The sequence below is a fragment of the Cryptomeria japonica genome, chromosome 8, assembly GCF_030272615.1.
Source record: "Cryptomeria japonica chromosome 8, Sugi_1.0, whole genome shotgun sequence".
In the NCBI taxonomy this organism is placed as follows: domain Eukaryota; kingdom Viridiplantae; phylum Streptophyta; class Pinopsida; order Cupressales; family Cupressaceae; genus Cryptomeria; species Cryptomeria japonica.
Genome location: NC_081412.1, coordinates 92,635,562 through 92,659,553, shown reverse-complemented (window position 1 = coordinate 92,659,553; position 23,992 = coordinate 92,635,562). Strand labels below are relative to the sequence as shown.

At 37.8% G+C, this 23,992-nt stretch overlaps 1 protein-coding gene across 1 annotated transcript in view; it reads right to left on the bottom strand.

The window, feature by feature from the left end:
• LOC131037023 (uncharacterized) overlaps positions 1–23,992 on the bottom strand; it is a 93,424-nt gene that overhangs the window by 13,446 nt on the left and 55,986 nt on the right. The window contains exons 3-4 of the mRNA XM_057969059.2: positions 22,250–22,340; positions 20,820–20,900 (exon numbers count right to left, since the gene is read on the bottom strand). Of these exons, the coding sequence (XP_057825042.2) occupies positions 20,820–20,900; positions 22,250–22,340 (172 nt within the window). The remainder of the gene's footprint in view (positions 1–20,819; positions 20,901–22,249; positions 22,341–23,992) is intronic.

The window sequence follows — 23,992 nt, the reverse complement described above, 5'->3', positions numbered from 1 at the left end:
CCCAGATGCTGTGGTTAAATTCCCACTCTGCTCTTTAATGTTTTCAGCTAACTCATTGCATATTTGTAGCTGCTCTATTACAGGAGTGGAGGAAGTGTCAAGTCCTTTGCTTGCAGCTAAATTCTCTCCTTCTTCACTGAACAACTGTCCGGTATCTTCATGTGATGGTTGTCCTTCAGTCCTTTCAGGCTCGCGGGTCTCATCTGTCCTTTGCTCTCCCTCAACAATGGAGTCATCCTTGGCAGTACTATGCAGTTGTAATTCATGGAGACTCCCCTGGGTGGGTTCATGCAATTCAACCCCTTCAGTAGACGGAATTTCTCCTTCCTCAACTTGATTCTCAGGTTCGGCAGCCTCAATGACCCTCACCTCTATATTTAGCATGTCTTGTGCAGGAGGATCATCAGCTCCGAATGCATCAATATCACTCTGAGAAGGCGGAGCAGGTATATAATCTAGTTCAATTACATCATCAGATGAACTGGGGTCTTTTGATGATGAAGTGACCTTCGGTCTCCTAATAGGGATCTTCTCCCTTCTTGTTCTTTTAGATGTCCGAGTCCCTCTGCCAGCTTTAGCCTTCTTCCTTTTTTCGGGCTTTTCAACCTCTTCCTTTGGTGCACTGGAGGTTCCCTTATCTTCAGAAGACTGAGAATCAAGGCTACCCATCATGTGGTAGGTGAACTGGACTTCCTCATGAATCGGCCGCTCAATCTGCTGGTGCAACCACTGATCAGTGTATCTTCCTGGGGCTGCCATAATTGCCTCAAAATCAGTGATTGGATCTTGTGACCAATCGATGCCTGGCAAGAGATGTCTTATTGCCTCAAATTCCCGGACTTGTAAGCAATTTCCAGAATCCGTTATAGCTGATCCGAGACCCAATGGTATTCATAGAGTCGCATTTGCTGCACTCTTAGCCTTGAATACTCGCGTCGTCGGACTTCATAGTCATCAAAGCAATTCTTCCAATAATCTTCAACTGACTCCTTTGCTCTGTAGCGCCTGCCATAGACTCTCTTCGCCAGATTGTCATGATCGAAACATTTCCTTGGGAAATGTTCCTGTAGGCCACAGGAGGCTAACTCAGCAAGGGATTCTTCGGCATGAGCTGGATTCTTCAAATGGACATCGAGGTTACCTATAATCATAGGGAAGACGAATCCAGACTGCTTCTTGTCTCTGAGTAAACTGTTCACCGGACATGCCTACCTCGCAACTTCCAGAAGAACTATTTTGTCAATTGGGTATCGCGGAAGTCGGAAAGGAGCGCCTTCAAAGCCAGCTATTCGGATGTAGGAGAATCTTGGGAACGGAATGAACTAGGCGCCATACCTCTGTACCAGAATCGTAGCTTGCTCTGAAAGCCTTATGTGTAGTCCCCCTTGCATCAGCCTGACCAGGCGCATTGTGAAGGCATCATTGACACGCTCATACTGGCCAACCGCATAGGCAGGGTTGTTCTTTTCCCTCTAAGCTATGTCCTGATAGTGTAATTGTGGATAACAATCGTACACCTTCACCTGATTGGGCCCATTCCCAATTTCACCCTTCATGATTAAACCTGGCAGTGGCTGGTTTCTGGCGAACATATAGACTAGATAGGATGTCATGGTAAAGTACTTTTTCTCCTCAAGTTCGACCAACTGGGTATGGATGTTGTCACTTATGATCTGGGCCCAGTCGAACTTGGATTTCCCAGCGAAGACCTGCTCTGTAAAGTAGAACATCCACTCTTCAAAGTAGTTAGATTGGGGGAGTCCCATAACCCTGCTGAGCAATGTGACCATATCTCCATGCTCATTGTGAAAGTCACTTCTGGGGATCTTTTTCCCAATTTTGATGCTTGGAGGTCTTCTCTCCTTGTACCACTCCTCATTTATCAATGTTCTGCATTTGGCAAGGTTCATATCATACGCCACTTGCGCTTCATCTATAGTTGTTGCTATGGGGTTGTTCGGGAAGGGGATGTCAAACACGTCCATGGCTTCAGGAGTGAAGTCAGCGAGGACCATATTCTCAAGGAGCACCAATCTGGTGTTTGGTTGGTAATGTCGGGCAGCGTCTACTACCAGTTCATAATTTTGCACTGACAGGGGAAATCCTGCTGCCTAGGCGATACCACTTTCCATCATCCGCCTAGGCCTGCCATAGGCATTAGGGGAGAATACTTTGTTTCTGAAATCTTGAATATCAATGTGGCCTAGGTCAATATCACCTACATTTTCCCATATACTTTGAACTTTTGATTCCCTCAGTCCTCCTCTCTGATACTGATATTTCATCTTTTCGACTCTGCGAGGGATGTCTGATTTGGATGTTCGGGACATTTCGCCTGCACCAGGTGTCTTTGAGGACTCTTCCGCAGATTTAGGCATCTATCCTGCACAACCGGACACGGATTACGAGACGAGATAAAGGAAACAAAATGAGTTAGGTAAAAGGGATACGTTAGCACACAAGGATCAATTGAAAATCGAATTTTAAAGAGAGCACGATACTTCAGCGAAAGAGCTTGATTGATTTAGACATGAACATTACTAAGCTCTTTGATTTAAAAAAAAATTACTTATTCGGTTGCAGTTCAAGGGCTTAGGCGATTTCAACTGCTAAATTTGCACTTAGACATTTTAAGGTCAATTTCAAAGATGGATGAGGCTTAAATATTCCCTAAGTCTGAAAAATGCGTTTTCTGGTTAACTCCTGGGAACAAACTCTTATTTCAATTGTTTTGCCTGACGCCTTTCAAATGGGAAAAGATGCGGTTTAAGGATTTAATCATTTGATCAATTTTGCGCAAACACATCTATCCAATTTTGCATACATTTTAAACGATTCTAAGAGAGACAAAGCAAACTTACCTGGTGAAATAAATGGTGTCAATCCGCACAATCTGGCCTGCGAATTTCGAGATTATGACATGGTTTGCAAACTTTGAAGTCGCTGAACTTCGGCATTTAGGGAGGTTTGCAAGTTTCATGAAAAAAGAATCACGATTTTGCCTTAGATGGCGAATTTCGGGATTATAACGTGGTTTGCAAACTTTAAAACTCTAGCCCTTAATGCGAACTTCGACAAATGGAGAGGGTTTGAAAACTTTTTAAACTTTTGGCACTTACCCTTTTGGATCGCGATTTTCAGCATTTGGAGAGCTTTTTTAAACTTTTCAAAAATAGCGACTTACCTCTTTGGTGAAAACTTCGGGTTTTAAGAGGCTTTTTCAAACTTTTCATTTTCTATCACTTTTCCTCCATAATGCGATTTTCGGGGTTTTGGAGGTTTTAGCAAACTTTCAAAAAACTCTTTGCAATTTACCCCTGATTGGCGAAAATCGGGATTTTCACCCATTTTGCAAACTTTTTAGAAACTCTTGTAATTTTCCCCCTTAGTGCGAATTTTGGGATTTTGGGAGGTTTAGTCAACTTTTGACACTTTAACAATTTTTTCTCCCTTCTATATCCTTTGGCGAAAATCGGCACTTTGGGTCCTTCTGCGACCTTTAGACGTTTCATTTTTTATTCGGGGGATTTTGCAAGCTTCTGCCATTCCTTACCTAGCTTAGGCGATTTTACAAGTTTAAACGATCTCTTGGAATTTTAACGCCCAAACGTTAAACTCATCTTGCGGATTCCCAAGCTTCCGCTCATGACATCATCATCTCTTGGACTGACTACGGGCACGCTCAAAAAAGGACGCGAGACACCCTGCGCAGAACTCAACAGGGCAAAGGCAAAAAGACAAAAAGAAAGGGGGACCCTATCAACGACAGGGAGCATGTGCAACGCACAACAGAAGCTTGCCACCAGTCTTTCACAATCTTTTGTTGTTTCATAGACTTCAAGAAGACCTTTGACTCAAACCCAAGGCACCTACTTTTCCAGCTGATACATGTTATCGGTGTTTCTAATTCTCTCGTTACCACTGTTTAGAGGATTTATGAGACAGTCATTGGGCAGTTTTGTATCTCTCACGGTCTCTATGACTTTGTGGGGAGTACCACTTATTAGAATAATATCTTATTATTAATTATTAATGGTCAATTATGTAAACTATTGTACATAGTAGGTAGTTTCCATTTTTCTTTTGTTTACAATTTTTTCGTAATAGAAACATTGTCTCCATGAATGCTATATGTACATATGAATTCTTTTAATAAAATCATTGTGTTTCATGAACATGGTATCAGAGCAAGAAAGACAATAAATTCATTTTTCTAAAATTTCGAAAGAAATTTTTAAGTTTTCTTTCTTTGAAAACGAGTTTTCTTTAAGGGCCTGCAAAAAAAAAAAAATTGTGCCTGTTGATTCCTAGGTTTACTCTTTTTTTCAGGCTCGCGTTAGATTTTTGTGGGAGTCTGCATTCCACGACCTCCCCCAACCTCAATCTTTCTGCAACCCGCGTTTTTGAAGCTCATGATTTTTTTCACACGATTTTTCGTGCAACTTCTAGTTATCATGACATTCATTTAGCAATTTTTCGTTCCCAATCTTGCGTGCAATCTGTGTGCATTCCGCACCCCACGACTCCTTTTCCTACGCAACACGATTTTTCATGTTTGTGGTGGTTTTTTCTTTCTGGCGATGGAAATTTCTCCTACAACCCGCAACCTTCATCCGCAATGGCTTCTTTGTATTTTTCCAATCTGTGCAAATCCGTGGCACGATTCTTTGTAGCATTTTCGCACCCGTCGCGTCACTTCTCTGCACGCAATTTTCTCCTCTGCAACTACGCGATTCTCTGCAGATTTTTGCTGGAATTGATTTTTGACAGTAGATTCCTTGTGGGATTTTCACATATTTTTCTACCTCTTCGACGAAAATTTTTACCTTGGGATTCATGCCAACTATACTTCGCTTTTCAAAGTTTGTACCTGATTTACCTCAATTTCTACATCGGGATTCGTGTCTCGGATTTTGTATTCAATTTTACGCCTTTTCAAAATTTCTCGTTTTTTGTGTCTCGAAAAGTGTGCATAATGGCATCATTGACCAACATCGTGTTGGAGGGCAATTAGCGATTTAACAACAAAAATTATAACACATGGAAGCAACGGATGATGACCATTTTTGAATATCACTGCATTGATGATCTCGTTTTGGGTAAAGAGACTCGTCCAATTATAGCTAGACAAGAACAAGATAAGTTTGACGAGCGCAACCAGGAAGTGATCAGGCTTATCAAGCTTTTTGTTACTAATCATTAGTTGCCTCAAGTGCTATACGACAAGACAGTTGCTGAGATCTGGACCATTCTAAAGGATCTCCATGAGACATCTAATAAAAGTCGTGCTTTCTTCCTGAAGAACCAACTATTTTCTATTATGATGGATGAGAAGCATCTGACAAAGATTAAGGACATTCAGGATCACCTTGAAACAATCGGCAGGAAATTAGAGAAAAAGGATATGGTAGTTATAAGTTATAACCCTGAAGTGTCTACCTAAATCCTATGAGCACTTCATAGAAACTCTCAACATTACTTCAACAAATGTTGATCTGAAATTTCCAAAGTCATGCACCAAACTTTTCAGCAGGATCACTGGAAACAAGAGTTTGGTAGCAATGCCACTTCTTCCTCCTTTGAGTAAGCCTTCGCAGTCAAATCCTTTCACAAGGATAAAGGCAGATCTTAGTCATCTCAACAAAAAGGCCCCAGTTAGACTCGGGATAGCTCGAAGAAGAATGTGCAATGTAACTGTTGTCACAAATACGGCCACTTGATAAAGGACTATCGGAATCGGATGGCTTCCGAACAACGAAAGCAAGGGGGGTCTCAGCCTAAAGCCAACGTCGCAGAGCAGAAAGAATCTACATTCTACGCTTTCATGGCAAAGTGTCCTGGAGATCATGTGAAATCTCCTGCTTGGTACATAGACTCTAGTGCCTCTCGACATTTCACTCATCGACATGATTGGTTCACAAACTTCTCACCTTGCACCAATTTAGTCATTTTTGGAGGTAAAGAGTGTACTGTTGTCGGCAAGGGCAACGTCCAGATACAGTCTAGTGGGAGGAATCTCATTTTCCTCAATGTATATTACGTTCCTAGCATGGAACTAAACCTTCTGAAAGTGAGCTAGATTATGAGGCACTCTCCTCAGCTTGATGCGGTATTCAATTCACACAAGTGTTTGATTGTTGATCGTGCGACTCGCACTACTGTGGCTGTTGGCATCGAGGATCATGACCTTTACAGACTTGTGGATACGGGTGATTCTCTTGAGCATGCCTTCGAAGCTAAATCATCTTTTGTCAACAGTCTCTGGCACTAGCGGTATGGTCAACTGAACATTCATTACCTTGCTCAGCTTGTTCGAGAGTAACTTGTTCTTGGCTTACCTGAGATCTAGACTCAGAATCAGCGAGTTTGTGGAGCTTGTCAGGCTGGGAAGTAGCACATGACACCATTCAAGGATGGTGACTCATGGTGAGCCTCAAAGGTATTGCAGTTGGTTCACGCTGATGTATGTGGTCCAATGAATACACCTTTTGTTACTGGTTGCAGGTATTTCTTGCTTTTTGTTGATGATTTCAGTCATAAAATGTGGGTGCACTTTCTTATCTAGAAATCAGATGTGTTGACTATATTTCAGAAGTTTAAGGCCTTAGCAGAGAAAGAGTTTGGTTGTCCTATTGTCACTCTTAGGTCAAATAATGGGGGGGAGTTTTGTTCTACTGCTTCCTCCAGCTTTTGTGATACACATGGCATCAAACGCCAGTTAAACACACCGTACATTCCTCAACAAAACGGCATTGTAGAACGTCGCAATTGCACTATCACTAAAATGGCTAGGTCAATGTTGGAACACAAGACTGTTCCTAAGAAATATTGGGCAGAAGTAGTATACACTGCAGTCTCTCTCTACTCAGTCTCCCACACAAGCTGTTAAGGGGAAGATTCTTGAGGAAGCCTGGATTGGTTGCAAACCCAGGATCAATCATTTGAAAGTCTTTGGCTCTTTAGCACATGTATGGATTCCAGATGCCAAGTGCTCCAAGTTGGATTCCAGGAGTCAAAAACTTATGTTTATAGGGTACAGTAACAAACAAGGCTTACTAGGTGATTGATGTAGACACTAATCGTCTTATCTTTAGTCGTGATGTTGTCTTTGATGAAGAACGAGGATCTTTTCAGCTTTCCTCAGCTGAGCAGAATTATGAGGATCGGCCTTTTAAGGCTTCTGATTTAGGTGTTCGTCTTCCATTTGGTTCACTTGATGGGAGGGATGATGCTGATTCTGAATTTGATGATGCACTACCTAAATTTCCTCTGTATGATGCCAATCTTCCACCTATTCCAAATCCAATTCCAGTCATTCATCCTGCATCTAATGTTGGCTCTTCTACTCTCCGACCTAAACCTAAATGGTGGGCTAAGACCATCATGATCTTCGTCCCGATGAACTCATTGAGGGTAGATCTTCTCGAAATAAGAGCAAGCAGCAAAATACAGTTAACTATGCTCTCATGGCCAACATTCATAGTGTTTTTGAGCCTCAAACATATTCTGAGGCTAAAGGGATTCCTGAGTGGGAAAAGGCTATGGAAGCTAAACACCAGAGTCTTCTAAAAAAAAACACTTGGGTCCTCTTTGATCTTCCACCAGAGAAGAATCCCATTAGCTACAAATGGGTGTATAAAGTTAAGTACAAAGTTGATGGAACCCTTGACAAGAACAAAGCTTGTCTCATTCCTAGGGGTTTCTCACAGAAGGAAGCCATTGACTATGAGGAAACTTTTGCTCCTATAGCCAAAATGAGCACCATACGGCTTGTCCTTGCCTTAGCAGCTCAACTTGGTTGGAAAGTCCATCAGATGGATGTTAAGAGTACATTCCTCAACTGTGAGTTGCAAGAAGAGGTCTACATGACGCAGCCTCCAGGGTTTAAGGTTGCTGGAAAAGAACATCAGGTGTGCAGACTCATGAAAGCACTCGATGGCCTGTAACAGGCTCCTCGAGCTTGGTACTTAAAAATTGACAAGTACCTCATAGCTAATGGCTTTCAGAGGAGTCCATCTGATTCTAATTTGTATGTCAAAAACACTACTGATGATATATCTTATTCTTGTTGCCTATGTTGTTGACCTGATTATCACTGGTAGTTTGGCAACTTTGATTGATCAGATCCAACAGAGTTTGTGCCAATCCTTTGACATGACAGACTTGGGACTTCTGCACTATTTCTTAGGTGTTGAAGTTTGACAGACTGAGGGTAGTATCTTCATATCTCAGTCCAAGTATGCTTGCAGTTTGCTGGACAAGTTTTAGATGTAAGACTGCAAACCTACATCTACACCTATAGAGAAAGAGCTGAAGCTGACAGACAAATCAGATTCGCTGGTGGTGAACGAATCAACATTCAGGCAACTGGTGGGCAGTCCCATCTATCTTACTGCTACTAGGCCTGATCTTAGTTTTGCAATGAGCTACATTTCACGCTTCATGACAGCTCCAAAGGCTGGTCATTGGGCAGCACCGAAGCGTGTGCTACGTTATGTTAAGGGGACTTTTGATTTCGGAATTCTATACAGCAAGAGTCACGATCCTAGACTTTCTAGTTACACAGACTCAGATTGGGCAGGTTTCGTTGATGACAGAAAATCAACTTCTGGGTAAAGCTTTAGTTTGGGATCCGGTACTATCACATGGACTAGCAAGAAGCAGCAGGTCGTGGCTCTTTCCTCGACATAAGATGAGTATCGAGGAACAGTTAAGGCAGCATGTGAGGCAGTTTGGCTTCAAAGGATGCTTTCAGACATGCAAATGTCTCAAGTAGGTCCTACTCCCCTTTACTATGACAATCAAGGGGTGCTCAAACTAGCCAAGAATCCGGTCTTCCACGAGAAAACCAAGCATGTTGAACTTCATTGTCGCTTCATTCGGAAGCTGGTTGAACATGGATCAGTTCAGTTGCTGTATGTTCCGACGGCAGATCAGACAGCAGATATTCTCACCAAGTATCTGAGCCCGAACAAGTTTGTAAAATTTAGGGGGCAACTTGGTGTAGTTGATAGATTGACCATTAAGGGAGGGTATTAGAATAATATCTTATTATTAATTATTAATGGTCAATTATGTAAAATATTGTACATAGTAGGTAGTTTCTATTTTTCTTCTATTTACGATTGTTTCATAATAGAAACATCGTCTTCATGAATGCTATATGTACATATAAATTCTTTTAAAAAAATCATTGCATTTCATGAACACCACTGGGGTTAAACAAGGGTGTCCTCTCTTCCCAACCCTCTTCAACATCTACATTGACATTTCGGAGGCATTTTTTCTGCAACACACACTCTTCCAAATGATAGTTGCACTTCATATGAGATGATTGTTGCCATTTAAAATATCCGCCCCTGATTTGATTTATTTTTTTGGTTTATTGATAGAAAGAGACGGAATGATTTATTTTTTTGGTTTATTGATAGAAAGAGACGGAAATGTAGAAGTGTTTTGTATTTCATGTTTCATTTATCATGATGTTTGCATACATTGAAAATAGCATTGCATAGAAAGTGTTAAAACATATTCTTGCATTCAAATCAACTTGGATACCAATACAAATCAGATAGCAACAAACAGTAATCTGAAATCAGATTTATTAAATCAATTTGCAGAGATGGTATACATGCCAAGAAGTGTATTTTTTCAGTTCTTCATGAAATCAACAACCTCTCCAAATTTCTTCAAGTATCATGGACACAAGTAGTGTTAGGAGCTGTACCTAATCCGCTCTATATTGTTGATCTGATTTGCTTACATTTAATATTATTGACCTGATCTATTTAACCATATCAATCCGATTTGTTTACTGTTCATCGATCTGGTTTATCAATGATTAATAGCATAGTATCAGTCTGATGACTTAATATCGATCTGATTTATTAATGATTAATAGCATAGTATTGGTCTAATGATTAATAGCATAATATCGATCTGATTTATTAATGATTAATAGCATACTATCGGTCTAATGATTAATAGCATAATATCGATCTGATTTATTAATGATCAATGGCATAATATCGACCTGATGTATTAAATGTTTAATTAGTATACATTTTAATTAATGTCTGTTAAGGAATGGTTTAACCCAAAAGAAACATGCACTGGACAAGGCCAGTCTTTTCGAAGAGGCATGTTTCTTCCTCCCAACTCTTCACCCGACTTAAATAGGGTTGGGCTCCTACAGGAGGTGATAAAACAGTCCTTGAAGAAGGGAGCATAAAAGGAAAGATCGAATCTGCAATTATCATTAAGACAAGGCAATACTCTGGTATGAGGTCTCTGTGCATATATCTGATAATACTTTCTGCATACTACTATTAATAACAGATCACTGTTATGATTATTCAATATGGTATACTGCATGTTATCTCCACTCTGCTCATTTCCAATTCATACTATGTGATTGCTTATGGCTATTTAACATGGATATGTGATATAATATGATGTTTTATATATATATTCTGTCTGATTATTGTAATCAGCCATGGTTAGGAGATGAAGGATTGCAATAGGGAGAACAGTGTTAGGGTCACCTCTAAGCATGCCACCTCATATGTATGGCAGGGTCCACATGAGGCCAAAGGGGGGCGAGGGTTCTCTGCCTTTGGGCTTAGAAGGATTAGAATTAGGACACCCTATTGAGGAAATCCTCATCCTCTCCACCATCGTGATAGATGGGATCATGTGAGTAGGAGAAGGTGGTTGGATTGAGGGAGAACGGCTGTTAAGACACCCTATCAAGTGTGGCTTGATTGAGGGGGAACGGTTGTTAAGACACCCTATCAAGTTACCTATCCTAGCTTGCTATGATTAGGATTCCCTTAGTTATGACCTATGATTCTGATCTCTACATTTACAGTTGTTTGTAATTGCAAATTGCTTTAAGTTTCATCAATAATTGGTCTTTCTTTACTTTATAGTCTTTCTACTTTACTTTATGAATCATAGTTAGTCTTTCTTTACTTTATGGATCATGATCACTCATTCTTTATTTTATGTATCATCATAGTTAGTATGTTTGTAATTATTAGTCACTTATATGTTATAATTGGTAGATTAATTTCCAAACTTGTTTGCAGGGTTTTTCTATTAAAGAGATAAAGGTATTCCCTCTCTAAACCACCCTTAATAGCTAAGAATTGTAATCTAGGGAAAACTAGGGCATTTTACAAAGGGGGCATTACAAGTGGTATCAGAGCATGTTCCTGCCATCCTGGGGATAAACTAGGGCATTTTACAAAAGGGGGCATTACAATTGGTATCGAGCATGTTCCTGCCAACCTGAGGGAAAACAATTAATGCAACTCAGTCAGTGAGCAATTAGGACTCTAGAAAGGGAAAAGAGGAAGACTACCCACCAAAACAACACAAAGGACTCACAAATGGAGTATGAATTGAGGGGTTTCATGGAAAGAAACGAACAAACAAACGCAAGCATTACTTCAAGCCCTTCAAAACATAAACAATACTCTTAAACCAAACCAAAGGCATGAAATGGAAGATACCCCCAGCCAATCTGAGAGCAATCATGGAACTACAATAAGGTCAAACCAAAGCACAAATAGACCCCCCTTCTTAAACGAGGAGGGATCATCAAGGGAAAATAGAGAAATCAATAACCCAACTATGAGGGAACTTGCCATGGAATATGCAAGATTAGACCCCGAGGTAAAAAGAAGTATCCCATTCACAGCATATTGTGAGGCTCTAATGAGGAGCATCCATAGAAAAAGGAGATAACCAACCTAACTAAAGTGTACAAAATAAAATAGGGAAATTGTTGGATCCCAAATTTTGATGGGTTAGGGAAGATTACAGCATATGCATGGCTGCAAGAACTAGAAACATACCTAACTCTTTGTCCCATAACAGAATGGTATGCCATCACATTTGCCATTTTACACTTAGAAGCAATGGCACATGATTGGTGGCATCATGGCCTGGTTACCCAAGACCACAAGAATATAAGAAACTGTGATACCTTCAAACAAAAAACTAATAGAAAGATTTGATCATCCACAAAAACATTTTAAGTAACTCACAAGGATCAGACAGAGGGGAACTATTGAGGAATACATCAGTCTTTCAAAGATTAGCTGTTATGGTTCCTGGGATATCCGAAGAAAGGCTCACCTACCTATTCATAGAGGGATTAACAGATACTACCCAAGGGCTAGTGAGTGCTTTGGATCCCTCTACTCTCCAAGAATCAATCCTTAAGGCTACCCAGTTGGAGGCTGCTCAAACCAAAGGACGAGATCACTCTAAAAAGACAACATCAAAAAATAAGCACTTCCATGACAAGGATGGCCCGAAGAGGGCCTTTATTTCTCACAATGAACGAGAGGAACTAAGGAAGAAGGGTCTATGTTTTAATGGCAAGAAGAAATGGGAGAGAGATCACAAATGTGAGCAAGGTGGGAGCAAGAAGCAAAATTTATGCTACAGATGTAATGAGGAATGGAATCCAAAGCATGAATGTAAAAGAAAGAACCCAAGAAGGAATAAAATGTGCTTCAAATGTGGAGAAAATTGGGAGCTTGGTCATAATTGTGTAAAAAGGGGCCAAGCTCACCATAGAAACCATACCTAATGAAGATAGGAAGGCCCCTTGTAAAAAGGTAAAATATAGTGAAGATGAAGAGAAGGGTGGAGCATTAGCATCCATCTTAAAAGCATGAAAACACCGCCCTTTTAGAATCTGAGAAGTGGTTAAAGGAAAAAAGGTGACAGCTCTTATAGACAATTGAGCTATACACAATTTTATAGACGAGGACTTAACCACAAGATTGGGATCGGAGGCACAAGACTTCAAGGGATTTAAGGTAGCACTAGCTGATGGATTTACAGCTTCATGTACAAAGAGGGTTCCTCAACTTAATCTCTAGAGGAAAATACGAGATCAAGAACAAATTCTATATTGTGATGCTAGGAGACACTGATTTAATTTTGGGAATCCCTTGGCTAGATTCATTAGGAGATAGCAATCTAAACTTCTCAAAGTTAGAACTAAGTTTTGAAGACAACGGGGAAAGGATTGTATTGCAAGGACTCTCTGATGGATCTCCTAGGGTAGTTTCAGCAAAAAAGATGGGGAAAATTCTTAGTCATAACCAAGCAGAGTGGGTGGCCCAATGCTTAATCTTAGACAAGACTACTGAAAGGAAAAATAGTCCATGCGAATATCCAGCCATTGCTAAGAAAACACAAAATGGTTTTTTGATAATATCCCTCTAGGTCTACCTCCCAAGAGAGGCTTTGAACATTCCATCAAGTTAAAAGGAGGAACAAAGCCTATGGTCACCACACCCTACCGAAATCGAAAAAACCATAAAGGAGTTATCAGAGATGGGGCACATTCAGCCAAGTTGCAGCCCATTTGCCCCATCTGTTGTACTCTCCAAGAAAAAAGATGGCACGATGAGGATGTGCATCGATTATAGGGCACTGAATAAAAAGAAAATCAAGAACAAATACCCCATTCCCCGAATTGATGAACTCATTGATGAACTTAATGGAGTAGTTTACTTCTCCAAGATAGACTTAAGGTTAGGATATCACCAAATCAGGCTAAGTGAAGAAGATATACCAAAGGCGGCTTTTAGATGCCATTATGGACATTTTGAATTCCTTGTCCTACCATTTGGCTTAACCAATGCTACTGCCACTTTCCAATCTTGCATGAACCACGTTTTTAGGGGCCAACTAACGAAGTCCTTACTGGTTTTCTTTGATGACATCCTAATCTATAGCAAATCTGGGAAGAGCATCTAAAACATATTGATGATGTGTTAGGAATACTTGAGCAAAACTCCCTATATGCCAAACTGTCCAAATGTGAATTCGGTATGGAGTAGATCCTATACTTAGGACACAAAATTAGTGCATAGGGAGCACAGTAGATGAAGAAAAGATAGAGGCAATCCAAAGTTGGTCAAAGCCCAAAACCCTTACACACCCTTGAGGATTTTTGGGGCTCTACAATTATTACAAGAGGTTTGTAAAGGGTTTCTCAAAACTCACGGCACCACTTACTCATCTAACTAACAAAGGAGCTTTCACATGGAGTGAAGGGGCCCAAGCAGTCGTCAAGCGACTCAAGGAAGTTATGAGTTCCTGCCCTATACTACCCATACCAGACTTCTCCTCACACTTTGAGCTATATTCTGATGCTTCAGGGGAAGGTATTGGAGCAATGTTGATGCAGATTAAACGCCCCATAGCTTTTAAAAGCAAGAAAATCAATAAAAAGAAAGAACATACCTCGGTATCATAGAAATCTTACCTTTACTGTATCACCTGATGTAGATCTTACCTCGGTATCATAGAAATCTACTCTTTATTTTTGAATTCATTACCGAGTTTAGTAGAAATATATAAAATGAAGAAATCAATTATTAAAATAATGTTAATGTATTAAATAATGTTAATATATTAAATGAGGAAATAAATTATTAAATAATGTTAATATATTAAACAAGGTTAATATAAGAAATAAATTATTAAATAATGTAATATATTTAATATCCTAAATGATGAAGAAATGAATTATTAATAATTAGATAATGTTAATTATTAATTAGTATTGACATATTATATAAAGCTAAAGTTTATTTAAAAAAAAAGAAAGAAAGATTTAATACAAGCCATGGGTATTACCCCCCCCCCCCCACAGGAAGTGGTGGGACGAGAGTCACAGCCCTGGGCTGCGACCACCGTCCCACCCCTTCCCACGGAAGGGATCCCGTGGTGGGACGCAACCCCTCCCTCCACGGGTATTGGGCTGCGACCACCGTCACACCCCTTCCCATGGAAGGGATCCCGTGGTGGGACGCAACCCCTCCCTCCACGAGTATTAAGGGAGACAAACCGCAAACCAAAGCCAAGCACGAGGAGTAAGGAGGAAAACGGGAAGGCTGCACCACAGACGGCGGAAAAGGTAAGCGGTCAATCTGTAGGTCACAGGGAAATATGTGTGTGGACGTGTGTGCCACACACACACATATATGGTATAAATAGCACTGTCTATGTGATAAATCACAAATCACGTTGACAGAGTTGTAGTCTTTTAATAAATTTGTCTCGGGTATATGTACCGGTATATATATATGTATGTATGCGGTATATATATATATATATATATGTATGTATGCGGTATATATATATATATGTATGTATGTATGCAACATATATATATGTATGTATGCGGTATTTATATATGTATGTATGCAGTATATATATATATATATATATATATATGTATGTATGCAGAATATATGTATGTATGTAGGATCAATAATAGTAATTAAAATATATGTAGAGGCAGGCATAAATTATAGATTAAAAATGATAATGGAGTATAAAATGTTTTATGAATAATAATGATTTGGCTATGAGATGGAGGCTATTGGGAGAAAATCCCCTTAGCCTAATTCAGGATTTCGATAATCCCTGGTAGGCAGTATATACTAAGTATTCATATGCATATATGTTAAAGGCTTGGGTGTCAAAAGCTCACCCAAGAAGAGACGGATCTGGCTGGTCCACTCTGTTAGACTTGGATGATAAGATGTATCATCCAAGGCAAGGAATTGATCATATATGACGATCTTCCTTGGTAGGCTTGGATGTAAGATGTTACATCCAAGACAGGAATTGAATTATCCATCGATTTCCTGGTAAGGCTTGGAACCATGATGGGTTCCAAGAAGGCGGGCATTACAACCACCTAAGGACATGTCCCAATACTGCATTCGTATCCTTTTTATTAAATAAGAATTGAGATTAGTTTTAATTAAGTAACTGAAGTTTAATTGCAAATTAGATTAGTTATATATATATATATATATATATATATATATATATATATTTGTTGCATTCTAACAGTCCGTTTTGCAGGACAGTGATCTCTAACTAGTAGGGACATTACAGTTTATGATATAAGGAAATGTTGGCAATTATGCATGCCCTAGCAAAATTTAGGCAATATTTGCTTTGTGCAAGGTTCATTGTAAAAACTAATCACAACAGCTTGAGGTTTTTCGTAAGAAGGACCTAAATGATAAACAACAAAAGTGGGTAAGTAAGTTGCAAACGTATGACTTTGACATTGTGTATATGAAGGGCAAGAATAACATCGTGGCAAATGCTTTATCTCGAAGACCCCATCTTAATGCAATAACAATAGTATCTACTGATTGGAAAACATCTATACTCACAAAGTATGCTAAAGATACATTCTCGAGAAATCTAATTCAGGGAAAAATACAAGATGAAAGACATAGGTTTATGGATGATCTCATCCTCTATAAAGATCGAGTATTCATCGCACCAAGGTCAAAGGTAAAAAAGAAGATCTTGAAAGATAATCATGACAATCCCTCAGTAGGCCATTAGGGATACCACAAAACCTATAAGCAGATCAAAGAGAGATTCTTCAACCTTTGCCTATGCCTAACCAAAAATGGGAAAGCATATCCATGGATTTTATAACGGGGTTGCCCAAAGTACAAGGGAAAGACTACATTTATGTGGTGGTTGATCGACGAACAAAATATGCCCACTTCATGGCAATATCCACAAAATTTAGAGCACCTCAAGTAGCTAAGGTTTTCCAACACCTCATGGCTGATTACAATATCCCAACAAACCAAATCACTGTAAGTCTCAAACCAAGTACACCAACCAGCTAGGGTGGGTCTCTCACCACCGAAACCAGCAAACAAGAAGAAGGTTTTCCTTCTCAACCAACAAAAGAAATCCTTGAGCTCATTCCAGCAGCATTTCATCAAGTTGTCAAATCATCTATGCACAAATGAGAGCTCAAACAAAAATATATAATGTGAGGGAAAAGTTAAAACAACTCTCATTTGAATTTTAATTAATTTCCCTCTCATTTCACTTTTAAAAGCAACATAAAATAATCCTAAAGGTTTGACCCATTCCTTGGGCTCACAATATAACATTTAAAAATCACTTTATCTCACCCTACAATCTTGGCGTCACTTTAGGAGGCAATATATTAATCTTTTAAAAAATTAAAACACACCCCCTTTCCTTGGCATCACAAAAGGAAGTCCAATCTTACTTTTTATAAACAACTTTAAGTCACCACTTTCCTAGGCAATGAACAAGGGGAACACTTCATGAACCCATCATCCTCACTTAAACTATAAAGTAACTTAATAAAAGACACAAGTAACATAAATCAAATATCAACCTGAAAACCTTAGAACTCACCAAGTCACAAAACTAGAAAGCATTGAACTCTAAACTGATAGGAGATAGAAGTCAAGATCAAGGGCTAAAAATAGCACTTACTAAAAGTAGCCATAGGCTAAAAATAGAAACTCTGTTGGAATATTCAAAAAACATCCACTAGAGCTCTCCTCTAGACACTAAGTTCCCTAACCACGTCCACTTAGCCAGTTAGCCTACGGGAACCTAGGAATAGGCTAATGGAAATCTCATACTGAACTAGGCATGAAAAGGGACATTACATGATTCTTCTTCCTATTAATGATGTTGCCTTTACATATATCCTCCTCAGATGCTAGAAGAAAAGAAAGTTGATCAAGAATATGATTCTTCTGCATTAGGCTACTGGGGTTGTCTACATTAATACAAAGAGCTTCTATGTTCCCCTAAAAAGAAGTGAGCCTACAAGCCATCCAACTAGATACCATTTGAAGAGGGAGATATATGGATCTTTTTGGGGTTCCAAAGAATGCATGAACTCCCTGAAGTGCCTTCAACATCAATTGTAAAACCGTGCAAAAACTTCCATTAACTATTTAGCAAATGCTTATCAACATGCTAGTTTCTTGGATGAAAACTAAATCAGAGGCCAAAATTAATAACTAACATTTCACCAATCTCGTTTCACCCGAAGCAGCAAAAATGTATGTAGAGGCAAGCTCAAATGAGGGGAAGAGGGGAAGACATGTATTGGAGGTGGTGATTGTAATGTCCCCAGCTAGTGACTACCTAAATTTTGCCCTAAATTAGTAATTCCACAATATAGTTTATCATTTTTTCAATATATAAGAGTAACTTCATCTAGTCATTCAATAAACTTAGGAATAGACAAATGAATATATGGATTAATAGCAAATATATTACATAGAATGATAAACATGTCTTTCTACCCATAACCAATCATAGTTTATTTTGGTAGGAAAGCCTCGCGACGGTGCTAGTAAACTGCTCAACCCAACTAAGCCCAAGAGCACGCAACATCCCACTATGACAACTCACCTCTTGGCCCACAAGAGGCAAGAATGTCCCACTATGACAATTCCATCCCTTGGGATGGCCTACTTAGCTTGGGAGAACCGGTAAACTGACATTCCCTAACTTACATCCTCCATTCATTCCTTTGGTTGATTATGAGATAAGACACATGTATAAATAATCTAAGAAAATATCAAAGCAATTTATTCATTATATCCATAATATATATATATATATATATATATATATATATATATATATATATATATATATATATATATTTATTTATAATTCATTTTTTTTATAAATATATAAATATAATCTTTTTCATATTATTTCAAATTTTCAAGTATATATGTATGTATATCAAGCGAATATAAATTTTGGTAACATCATTATCATATATAAATCTATTATCCTTATTTTTATTTGAATATACATAAATAAATGAATGAATTAAATTATATTACCAATTATTTATGTATTTGCTAATTACTAAATATATAAATTATTAACACCATCGCTGCCTTAAAAACATTAATTATTAGTATATTTAGTGGCTGTAAGGGCAGACAGATCTGACATGCATCAGATCTGGTCTGCCACTGTATATGAAATTAAGTATGACTGTCATACATATTGCAGTCCATATTTATATCACTATTAAATTCTGCATATAAACATTATCGGGCTTCATATATTAAGCATATGTATTAAGCACATCCCCATGCATACCACCAAGAACAAGGATGTTACTGCCTGTAACTTAATAACAGTTCTGACTTCATCTGATCAATGGTGATCAACCCTTACCGATAAAGTTGGTGACTGCCTTTCTCCTTCAGCATTCGATGCCTTATTTCCTTTGTCATTGTTTTCCTTAAGTAGCACCCAATGGCTGTCTTAAAAGCCACGTCCCTCCTAAAAGAGGTGTCTCCTAGTCTGACTGTTGCCTCTTAAACCATTGCCTTTTTCTAAATTGACTCATCACATCCTTTGTGTGACGCGTTACAAGAGATGTCAGCAGTTAGAATGCTAGTGATAACCGATTGCTAGTGTTGACAATAGGAATCAATTCTTATTAATTCCTTCCAAATATTAATGAATAAACAATTATTAATAAAAATATTAATTATCATTATTATCAACACATTAATTATTATTATCAATAAATAAATAATTAATATTATGAATTATGGGGATATGACAGTGATGATGGCACTGTGTTGGAAGGCTCCGTTGGTCTCACCTCAGCTCCATTTTACATTTGTGATGATGCAGCAATGTTTTGTCAAGATCTTGCTTTGTACATGGACAAGCTTAGAGTTATTCTAGATTTCTAAGAATGATCATTTAGAAATTTCAAGTCTTCTAACTCCTCCCTTTCTGTCATCTGCAGGGGTTTTTCATGCTGCAAAGCAGGATTTATCAAACTACATATCTTAGTGATTGCAAAGGATGGTGAAATGGTTGCAGCACCTGCTGCTATTTAGTTGTCTTCTGCTATTTTAAGTTTTGCTTTGTATACAGGTACCCATGCTCTCTAGGTTGTATGGTGTTTATATCTCAGTTGTCTTTACTATTACGGCTTAATGGTGAAATGAATATGATTTTTCTGATGCGCGTAAGACACTATAGAACCCACAACTAAAGCATCTGGAAAAACAAGTTTCAGAAGCTATCATAAACTTTGAGCACTTCAAGTAAAATCTTGCAGAGCAGCCCCAGTTATCCGGTTCCTGTTTGTCAACCGTCAGTTCATTCCATTTCATAACGTTCCTAATTGCAATTTATAACAAGGTTACCTTCTTGTGATATGCTGACCAATTTTAAATTATTGAATCAAAGGGTACCATGTCAAACCTGTGCCCCAGAACACACGGCTCTTTTGCTGATCCTCTGAGGTTTGAAACTTGGTTATTTGTGGGGAGCTTGGTTAATGTTTTATTCAATCCAGAAGTACAAAGTCAAATGACAACATACACATAAAGCTCTACAAAGATTTAAGCTACATGTGCAAGCAGTCATTATAAAACATGGTTTTTTAATATCTATACTAATATTAAGCTCTCCTTCAGCCCCACATTTGCAGTGATGCCCACCATAAAAGAAGCAAAACCACAATCTTTCTGAATATCATGTCAAAATGGTAAACATAGTTATGATCTCTTACTAAATAATCTGGATTCCTCACAACGCACATTACTAAATATTACTAAAATGGCATTACTGGAATTACTCTAAGTCTCTAACCTTGAAAATTTTCAATTGTCTTAAAAAGTTATTTACAACTATGATCTCTTTCATATTTTAATTTCATAATTAGACAAATTATACAGCAAACTAACAACAAAAAATTTAAAACAGATGCATATGAAAGTTGAGAGAGAGGCAAATTGCAGACTACACAAGCATCTGGTCCAAATGTGTTCTAGGCATCAAAATATTGCTTGTAGTTCAATCCACCAGTTATATTCTAAAAAATGTCCAAGTCAATGAATTGCATTAATTAACAAAGTTGGCTAAATTAAGCAACTTAAATAGCTCTGAAATTCGTGGAATGGCTTAACATTTACCTCCAAGCCTTCTTCACCATCATCTATGAGTTTTAGCACCTTCTTCTTTACCGCCTCTTCAGCCCACAAGTTTTTGCTTATCTGTCAGAAAACAACTTTTAGTTTATAATTGCAATCTGGATGTGTAATTCATTACAGCATACATAGTTCAAGAGATAAACTTGAAAAAAAAATATTCTAATAAAATCTTTTTACATGAAAAAACTAATAACAAAAAGTTCAAACTAATTTTAAAATTATCTTTTTGTTTGAAGAGCTTCTGGAAAAAAAACTGTAATTAATTTTGGTATCAACATTTTGGATCACTCCATGGTTCATCATCAAGATCACAAATTATGAACAACAGACATGAGGAGGCAAAATTACACTGTTTTTCCCCTAAACTCTTCAAATAAAACTTATCATGGAAACTTGATGCTAATTATTATAATCTAACATTTCCAAATTTTGTCTTGTTCCAGTGCTTTTTTCACTCTCTTCTTAATGTGGTGATCTGAACCATTACTTTGAACTTTGAGAACACATTCTTTTCTGCTATAAAAGATATTGTTTACTGTTGTAGATATTCTAATTGCTTAATGTCATGATTGTAAAGTCAAAGTGAGATAACTACTGATTCCTCATGCTTCCAAAAGCAGGCTTTCATGGCAATCCTATCCAAGGTTCTTATCTATACTATGACAGTCCCTTACCATATATATTATAGCATACAACTCAAATAAAACTAGTCAGAAACCCATGAAGTTATTCAACTCGAGGACTTATAAGTACATTGCCTGTAGTGTAATTTAGCACCTTGATCAACTGGTCAGAAGATTTGTGGCACTTCATCAAGTTACAGAGCGTGAATCCCATTAAAAACATGACTACGTGATCAGAATTGAGGATGGAAGCTTTAATCAGAAGAGCCTTCTCTTTATGGGCTATCCACCACTTTCATTAGAACCAAGATCCTCTTAGCTGGCTGCTACACAAATTTTAAGCACTCTTCATATTTCAAAGTTTTTTCATGCACTCTCCCACAATTATTGCTCTTGTATTTAGCAGTTTCATTAATCCTTTCTGGACTGTTACATAGAAAATTATTCCTTCAGGGTATCACCAAGAAGAGTACATTGCCAGAGACTTTTTTAGATACACTAGCATAAAACCTAAGAAAATGTGAGACTAAGAAAAGAAAGTCTCTCTCTAAATAGCAGAGAGCAGTAGTGAAAGACTATGAATGTGCAAAGGATCAAATATTGATAGTGTTAATTACTAAAAAAGTTATGAAACTGGGACAGACTGCATCATTCCCCTGTAAGTTTGTTATTACAAATATCAAAAATTAATGTGTTCTTTCATCTCTATTTACCTATAGTTACAAATTACAATTTCAAAGAAGAAATATCAAAGCTTCCAGAAAGCAAACAAGTTCGATATGCGATCACCTGAGGTGCAAGCAAGTAACCAAGTGCTCCAAATACTAGGCCTCCAACAAAAAACCCACCAACAAAATCTCCTACGCCACCTCTGTTATTGCTGCATTAAAAATGAAGCAAGACATACCAGAAATAAATTACAAGAAAATACAAATGAACTACCGTGATTAACAAATGCAGACAAATGAAATAAAAACAAGATGGCACCTATAATACACAGAGACACTAATACTGAACTCAAATACAATCAAATTATTCTTATGTTTTTACATGATTAGCCTTCCATATTTTAGGGTCGTAATGGAAAATGTTCAGAAGCATTCTATGGAAAGGACGCAATGCTGAGGTTTTGTTCAAAGAAACAAAATGGCAGCTTGAAAAAGCAACTAAGATATTACAAACAGGTAATACTTGTACTTGCAGTGAGAAAAAGGTGCTAAATTTATTATGCTCAGAATTCTCTTACATGGAGCTTTGTTAAGACAGGTTTTGGACTTAAGCCCCAGCAAAAAGTACTAGTAAAAATTTTATAATGAACTAAAGTTTAAACATTGGCATCCAAACAATTGGCCATTTACCTACGGAGAGCTTATAGAGCGTAATGATAATGGCTTTTTCCATATTTGTTTAATGGATTCAATGTATGAAACTGTTAATTTTTTTATTGCTCAGCTATTATTTTCCAGCTACTGCAGCAATAAAGAGTTTTAAAGCTGCACAGAAACATTATATTTTAGCAAATTAAACTGCTCCAGATAGACACTTGTATTTAGTGTTAGCTTTCCTAAATTTAAGCACAAGTGTCTAGTCAACTCTTGGACTTTTTTAGTTTGTTTTATTTCTGTTCTAAAATTTGTCCTATTTTTAGAGAGATTCTAAGTGATGGAAAATGTGACAAGGCTTCAGCTTTAATGAGCACTTTGGTTCTATTTTGGGTGCCCAAGTCAGCCAGTATATTTAACAACCATGGGTGCTCTCTTTTCTAAAACACAGGAAAATTCAGAATAGAAGAGTATTGAAAGAACAAGTAGTATTATTCTGATTTCATTTATCCGCTTGTTTTCTGTACTTTCAGGTTTCAGCAGATATGTTTTGCAGGTAAATATACTCAGAAGGCAGCAGTTTTGATTGAAGTTTCAGTTTTCTGATCAGGTTATTTTCTGAGTGCAGAATCTCCTCGCCATGGTCTGAATTTTAACGAAACTTCTTGAATCCAACCATTTCTGTTATGAATCATGCATACAGCAAGCACAAAATTAGAAAATATCAACTTAAAATTGCATTACAGATTCATTGTCTGCAATCAACAAGAAAATAACAAAATGTATAGGGCCTTCAAAGCTGAGGTTTTTTGCAGCTCTCTGAGGTGTTAAAACTGAAGATAAGAAATATTATAACAAAACTTGAAATTAGAGTGTGTTTTCCCATTACCATCCTTCACCCATTAGATCACTGAATGTTGATAAGCTGCTATTATTTTGTTGAATTTATGTAAGCAATGTACCTATGTTTTTCTTAAACAGTCATGCTGCCCGTGGATATTGCTTGTCTTGTTGCACAATATATTATATAATGGTTGTCATTTTGGAGAACATTTATACAAAACAAAAATGTAATCACTTAGCTATTTTGTTGTGTGCATAGCACTGAAAGTCCACAGAATTGGGTTCCATGGCTGTAAAGGCACCTATAACAGCTGATACAATTTCAGCATCTTTGTGAGTTATGTCAAAATTTTCTGCACCCAAGGCC